The 7,782-nt window shown below is 46.9% G+C and overlaps 1 protein-coding gene across 1 annotated transcript; it reads right to left on the reverse strand.

The window, feature by feature from the left end:
• On the reverse strand, positions 1 to 6,507 carry Mettl17 (methyltransferase like 17). Its single transcript, XM_008832545.3, has 14 exons — positions 6,348 to 6,507; positions 6,074 to 6,227; positions 5,863 to 5,997; positions 4,886 to 4,967; positions 4,593 to 4,674; positions 4,239 to 4,312; positions 3,703 to 3,797; positions 3,295 to 3,365; positions 2,889 to 2,996; positions 2,370 to 2,438; positions 1,387 to 1,437; positions 620 to 712; positions 315 to 499; positions 1 to 241 (listed from the first exon to the last, which is right to left on the reverse strand). The coding sequence occupies exons 1-14, from the start codon at positions 6,423 to 6,425 to the stop codon at positions 124 to 126; spliced, it is 1,395 nt and encodes a 464-aa protein (XP_008830767.1). The 5' UTR covers positions 6,426 to 6,507; the 3' UTR covers positions 1 to 123.
• Between the last annotated feature and the right edge of the window lie 1,275 nt (positions 6,508 to 7,782).

Genomic DNA, 7,782 nt, shown 5'->3' on the forward strand with positions numbered 1-7,782 from the left:
ATCAATAAAAAAAGAAAAATTTATTATTAACATTTCAAACAAATAGAGGAAACGGGTACAGCAGTCCCTTCCTGGATACCAGGAAGCTTCAGCCTGGGCAGGTATGATGGGAGGAAATACTTGTTATACATCCTTGTCAAGGTTCAGGGGATCTTCAGCAGGAGACAGAGGAAACTCAGATGGAGTGATCACAGGCAAAAGGTCTCCCCAGGAGCTGACGCGGGCACAGCGGTACAGATCCCTGTGAAGAGAAGGGACGTCAACACGAGCTGCAGGTTCTTGCCATACTCTGACTGTGGTCGCAGCTCCTCTACCTGCCATGCCGGCGGGCTGTAATGACAGCATGCTGCATGTGCCCATCTGGACAACAGAGGTGACAGTGCACATGGCGAGGCCGTTTAAGGATGGGCTGAGTGATACGGGGCCAGCGATTAGCCTCCTCTGGCGATCCCCTGGCAAGGATCACCACAGAGAATGTTTCCTCCTTCGGCTTCTTATTCTAAAAGAAAAATACAGGTAGAGGGAAAAACCTTTTAGCTCCCTTTCCCTCTCATTCTGTAGTCCTTTCTCATGAGATCACATGAGGAAGGACTTGTCGCTGCATTCTGAGAATACATACCCAGCTGAAGGGGATGGGATGATAGGCCTGCGAGAAGCTACAGGCCAGGGGCTTGGAGGCTGTCAGCTGAGGACAAGGAAGTTCATGGGGACACTGCAAACACACAAGACAAAAGACCCATCAGTAATAAAGCTGAGCGGGTGAGATGGCTCAGCGGCAAAAGGTGCTCGTTGCACAAGCCTGAATTTGAGCTCCTGAACCCAGAGTGGAAGGAAAGAACTGACTGAAAGTTGTCCTCTGTTCACATGCAGCCCCCATCATACATACACCTATACATATCACACACACACACACACACACACACACACACACACACACTCACAAAGACAAAAAAGAAATTTAAAAGTATCTAGAAGCTGGGTATGTTAGCGCATGCCTTTAACCCCAGCACTTGGGAGGCAGAGGTAGGCAGATCTCTGTGAGATTGAGGCCAGCCTGGTCTACATAGTGAGTTCCAGGCCAGCTGGGGCTACAGGGAGACACTATCTCAAAAAAAAAAAAAAACAAACAAACAAAAACAAACCCAAGAAAAAAATATCTAGAAATAAAGGCTATAAAGCACATTACAAAATATAAGAAACTGAATAAAGGGTCAAGAGGATGGAAGAAGGGAGCACAGGAGCGAGGGGTAGGGAAGCCTCAGGGAGCACTAGGTAGAAGCAGATAAGGACAAAGAAGAGGGCAGTGGCTTAAGCTCATCCTCTAGCTCTTCTTGGCTACACAGAAGTTCAGATCTGTGTGAATGAACAGGAGGAAGTGGTACTCACTGGGGCAAAGACAAAGCCAGGTCGAGGGTCCACAGGTGACTTCTCTTTTCCCTGAAATCGAATAAATAAATCTGGGCCCGTAGGATCTATTTTCATAATTCAATCTCTGAACTTGGTAAACTGAGGACTCTTAATTATACTTCTAAGAATGCTAATTCTAAACATGCTCAGTCTGAGTTAAGCTGGTTATGTCACTAATGCGCCAACAAAGAACTCTGTCTTTGCAGCAGCAGAAAGGCAGGAACTGGGCACAGTGTTGTACTCTCCCATCAGCAACCTCTACTCCAGCACAACTAACTTTAGGATTCTACAGCGGCTCACACTGTCTCAAAGACAAGGTTCTTGGCTTTGCAATGCCTTCCATCAGGAGTCAGCAAGTACTTATTTTTATTATTTTGGTCTTTTTGAGACGGTCTCCGCATAGCCCAAGCTGTCCTGGAACTCACTATGTGGACCAGGCTGGCCTTGAACTCACAGAGATCCTCCTGCCTCTGCCTCTCAAGTACTGTGATTAAAGGCGTGTGCCACCACGCCTGGCTAATTTTTTTTTTTTTTTTTTTTTTTTTATGTGTATGAGTGTATTGCCTGCATGTATGTCACTGTACCTGTGTTGTGCGGTGCTTGAGGAGGACAGAAAGCACTGGATCCCCTGGAACTGGAACTAGGAACAGTTGTTAGCCACCATGTGGGTGGTGAGATTCAGCTTAACCAGCTTAACTCAGAGCATGTTTAGAATTAGCATTCTTAGAAGTATAATTAAGAGCCCTCAGTTTACCAAGTTCAGAGATTGAATTACAAAAATAGATCCTACAGATTCAAACCTAGGTCTTCTGCAAGAACAGTCAGTGCTCTTAACCACTGAGCCATCTCCCTAGTCCCCAAACTACTTATCTTCAAAGGTCCCATGATTACCAAAATCTGTCTCCATCCTAAGTACTCAACTCTGCAGTATGCAGTGTGAAATCTGTTGCAGACAACCTCACCTGAAGGACCAGGTTCCTGGCATCCATGAGAAGTCGGTGCCCGGCTTTTGTTCCATTCTCCAGTAATACCTGTTCACAAACAAGGAAAATAAGCAAAGCTTGGATGATACAAAACAACTGTTGCTACTTCCGTACAAGTGTGGCAGAGGGAAGTGCGCATTAAGTATAAGGAAAAGACACCCCAAAGGACCTGCACAGAGATCTATAAAGCAGAAAAATACCAAGAATGACGACAAGGGGCTGGAGACATCTCAGCAGTTAAGAGCACTTGCTGCTCTTCCAGAGGATCTGAGTTCGGTTCTCAGCCTCCACACTGGGCAGCTCACAACTCCAGCTCCAGGGGGAGCTGAAGCCTCTGACCTCCTAGGTACAAGCACATGCACATACCCAAACACAGACACAGCCAAACATATAATTAAAAATAATACATCTTTAAAAGAAAAATGAAGACGATGGAAAGGAAAGGCATCAAACCACGAAGCAGCTTCAAAACTTGAAGGGAAAAGGATTTCAACTCACCAGAAAATGGCTTGTCTTGCGCCACAAGGTCTGAACTACCTCAGCACGATCAGCCCTGCTGGGTAGCTCACTTAGGGCAAAGGCCGATACCACTACATCAAACTGGACCTGAGGATGAAGACAGGGAGCACAAGGACATGACACTTCCCGCTTCCAAAGTACGGAAAATTCCTAGTCTCAAGTCCCACCGCCTCCGAAACCTTTCATTACGGAGCCCAGACTGGACCTCAGGTAATCCTCCGGTCTCAGCTTGTGAGTGTTGAGATTACAGGTATGCACCACGATCCCTAGTTTTAAATGTTTCCTATTGCTTCCCTCGATCTTCTAATGATCAGTGATGGATTGCAAAGCTGAGGCCACATCTGCCACTTTCCACAGTAATAAGACTCTGAACACTGCTACTTGCCTTGGGTGACACAGGTAGAAACTGTCTGAAAAAGACACCTGGAACGTAAGGCTTCCCTGACTCTGAGCCACCTGCGGAGGAGAGACGTGGCAGCTGAGAGCGCATATGAAATTTACAGCCAGAAGTTTCTAGTCAGTTAAGAAACATGCTGCCAAGAATAAAAATGCCAGCTGAGAGATAGAATACTGTTAAGCAAGCAGTTAAAAAGACAGGGAGCATATTAGTTCCCCTGACCTTATCCAACCCATCCGCAGTCCAGCAAAGGCCTCTAACACTGTTTCATCCCAATAATAGAAAGCAGCTAGACTCAAAGTTTACAACTTTCCTCTACTTCCCAGCAGAGCGTTTCCTAGCACCTTCTGCTCCCTCAGCTTTGAGAAGCTCTCCGTGTGTATGTCCTGTGCTCACCTTTCAGCAGCTTCTCAGCCAAACCCAGCATGGCTGTTGAACTATCGACACACATGTATTCCCGGAGGCTCTGGCCCCAAGTACTGTGAGCAGCCCTGAGGTGAAGATGAAAAGCCACTGATTCTCATGACAAAGTCATTCCTACAAGAGCCCCACCTACTCTGGGGAGTCACAGTGTTACGTTAAGACAGAGAACCTAACAGCATTATTTTCTTATTGCACTCTCAACTTCTGAAAAAGGGCAGACTCAAAAACTGATTTGTGGGCAAAAAAATTTGGACTGGCAGCTAAAAACCCATTCCTTATACTAAATTCCTTTCTCTTTTAACTTTTCTAAATACTTAGTTTTTTAATTTGCCACTTTAAATTCTGGCCCTAACCCAAACACCTTCTGTCTTGCCTGTTCTGAGGGAGGTAACATTCTAGGCCCAACTTTCTTATTCCCCGTCTACTTTCTCAGTTTTTTTTTTGACAGTGAAGTGGTACAGAAAGTCTAGAGCTACGACTGACAAAGACAAATGAAGAAAGTTACTTACCAGGTAACAGAACCAGTGCCAGAGCCAAAGTCCATTATAGTTTGTGGCTGGAACTCTGGAATTCGAGCCTGAATCTGAAGAAACAGACAAGAGAGGGTAAGTTAAGTCACTTAGCGCTCTGGAAAATAGGTGAGAGGTGAATGTATTGAGATTCAATAAAGATACTTTGAGATTGGAAACTTCTAACCCAGTGATTCTTAACCTTCCCTGAGCCACACAAGTCTTTTCAAGGATACAGAGAACCATTTAAAAGAATGTGTATACAACATCCAAAGAACCCCTACTGTAAGATTAACTTATTGGTAACAAAGCCAATGATAAAGGGCTCAGGTGGGAAGCTGAACAGATTTTCACCTCATGGAACGCCCTGGAAACCGCTGCAAAGCCACCATCCAGTCTTGCCGCCATGTAGATCAGGCTCAGTTCTTCATTGTAGCTGCCACGAAAATCAGAGTCACACCCACCCGAACGCAACCTCAATCCCCACAGTTACCCCTCAACTTCAAGGAAATGAAATTTTTGCAAAGGACTCTTCTGGGTCACCCCTTTCACTCCCAGCACATAAGGTCCAGGTAGCTTTAAACATGGAGCTGACTGAAGCGCCCAACTCTCCTCCAGCTCAACCTTTCTTCCGTACCCTTCCATACCTCAGCTTCTGCCAATGGTAGGTAGTTCTGCGAAGGGCATGTAGTACTGCTCCACAAAGCTTCTCCTCTGTCAGGGTTGAGTCTGGGATGAGAACAAGGACCGGAGGTGAGGACCTAGGGAGAATAGGGATCAGATCCAATATAAACATCCTCCTACCCGATCCCTCTCACTCCCCCAAGAAAACCCTCAAAGCTGAAAGACCAAACCTAGTGAAAAGCTCCAGGAAGGAAAAACCACCACCACCATTATCAGAGTGTATCAAGTAGCATCTTACCTCTAATAGCAATTTAGCCAACTTAACAAAACCTATCCAAGTTTGCTTTGTGATAACAATAAGTTTGGTAAGTATTTTTTTACATTTGTTTTGCGCACGCATGCGTGCGTGTGTATGCATGTGTGGAGGTTGTCAGGTCCAGGTGTGTGTGTGTGTAGGTTGTCAGGTCCAGGGGTGTATGTGTGTGGAAGTTGCCAGGTCCAGGGGTGGGTATGTGTGTGTAAGTTGCCAGGTCCATGTGTGTGTGTGTGCGCGCAAGTCCATGTGACAGGTTCATAAAAATTTAAAGGCTAGGATAAGGATGAAATTTTGTGGATTTCTTGAAGTGCAAAGACAGGACAGATAAAAGGCAGATCTGCAATATGAAGCTCACAACTGAAAACAACATGAATCGGTGAATCGTAGTCATTTTCCTATCCCTGAAGAGGGTTCAGTACTGGTTCATACGTGGGTTTTATTTTCCCTGAATCAAAACACAGTCCTAATCTCCCCATGTGCGGGAGTGGAGTGGGATTGGGGGCGGGGTGTCAAGAAAACAAAACAAAGACCTAGATTTCTGACCTTTATCCAAACCCAAGGGCAATCCCTAGACTGTAGGGCATCATCGTAACAACTGCTTTTGTTGCAACATCAACTAAACTGCAGCATCTATCAGATTGAAGTATCACTGATATTTCAATCTGGTTTATTCGTAAACCCTACCTGAATTTTCAATGATTTTTTTCTCAAGCTGGGCAGCCCGTTTCCGCAACTCCTCTGGTTCCACCGGCAAATGTCGGCTCCAGAGATGATTGGTTAGTGCTTGCACCTGCTTCTCTAGACTGGGCACCGCTCTTTCTGTGGGCCACGGAGGAAAGAGTGATCACCGAGCGCCGGGCTCGCGCTTCCTCGGCTCCCCGCAGCGCTGACTCACCGAGGAGCAGCAACTGAGCGGCGTCAACCAGCGCCCGCGGCAGCCGGACGTGCGGAAGGTGCAGGATGCCGGGGTGCTGGCGATGCGGCTTCTTCCCCAGAAAGTCGGACGTGTTATCCACCTGGGTCACACCGGGCACCACCGCCGCGAAAGCCTGCAGGCGCGGAATAGAAAGAAGGCGGAGGGTCCTCGCGAGGCAGGAACGGCCCCCTCCTCCTCCGGGCGGAACTCGTTCCTGACTCCCAGTTCCCCGCCGGCAGCGGAAAGCACTTACACGGGCCCGGGGTCCCGGGAGGCTGCGGCACCACCGGCCTAACGTCAGTACGAAGCGCAGCTCTCTCCGGGTCGCCATGGCTCCCGACAGTCACCGGAAACGGAAGTGCGCCTGCCAGTGACCGTCAGCCCTACGGTGCGGCGAGCATCTTCGGCGAAACTTCGACCGGGACAGTAACAGCCAATAAGAAGAGGGAGTACTTGGGAGCAGCCAATACGCAACCTCGGTGTCAATCCTCTTGAGACGGAAGCTGTACGTGGGAGGGGCTCGGGCCGCAGCTCCAGTGTGTCTGCGGGAGGGGCGGGAACGCAAGGCTGCGCTGGGGCCGGGGCGGGGCGGGGCGGGGCTCTGGGCCCAGGCGTTCAGGGGCGCTGAAGACCGTGTATTGACTGCTTTTGTTTCCTTTTGCAGAATTCTGTCTTGGGAAAGGAAGAACACAGTAGCAAAAATCATATTTAGGTAAATAAAGACAATGAAAGCTAATGTTTATTATAGTTAACAGTTTAATAAATATTAAACCTAATTGGTTTAAGTTTTTTTTTTTTTTTGGTCTTTTCGAGACAAGGTCTCCCTATAGTAGGGCTGACCTGGAACCCACTCTGTAGACCAGGCTGGAGATCTGGCTGCCTCTGCCTCCCGAGTGCTGGGTTTAAAGGTGTGTTGCCACCACACCCAGCTGGTTTAATATTTCTTACATTTCAAACTGAACTGATCCTCATAGTTAGCGAGTACTTAGCGAGAACATGTATTACTCCAAGTACTGTGTCAAGAACGTTCACATACTATATTGGATTCCCACAATGTTACTTCACAGACTGCTGCTTCCCTCATTTTTCACATGAGTGACTTTGTGTGGTTCAATGTGCCCAAGATCACACACAGAGCTTGTTATCTGTGTTATCTGTATGCATGTGTGCACACACAGCTGAATTTAATGCTAGGGAGTCTGAAGTGTGAGTTTCATCTTTAAACAATGTGCTGTACTGGATATTATTGGTACTTGGAATGCAAATTAACTAAACTTTATGCTACATGTTCGGAAGTTTTAACATGTGACAAAACACCTCACTGTGCTGTAATCAGATTCCTCAACTGTGGTTGTGTCTTTAACCTCTTGGGGTAGAAGTCTAATTACAGGATAGAGTACTATGCATAACTGTGAGTCCAGATATAATCATTTTTAGGACCAAAATGGAGAATTATATCAGAGAATTAAATACCCGATTTGTGTCTGGGTCATGGAGATTTGAGCTTATAATACAAATCTCTAGAGCAAGACGAGGTGGGACGTGTGACTGCTGTGTGAATGTGCTGGGCACTGCTCTCCTGCTGGTCGGTTTTCTTCTGGTGTTACCCTCCTTCATCCATCGCACTTTGCATTTCTTGTGGTACTTTGCTTTTATGTTCAGTTGTTGGCTTGTGTTGAAACAATGAA

This window comes from Nannospalax galili, unplaced genomic scaffold (genome assembly GCF_000622305.1).
Source record: "Nannospalax galili isolate Female #2095 unplaced genomic scaffold, S.galili_v1.0 scaffold196, whole genome shotgun sequence".
Classification (NCBI taxonomy): Eukaryota; Metazoa; Chordata; class Mammalia; order Rodentia; family Spalacidae; genus Nannospalax; species Nannospalax galili.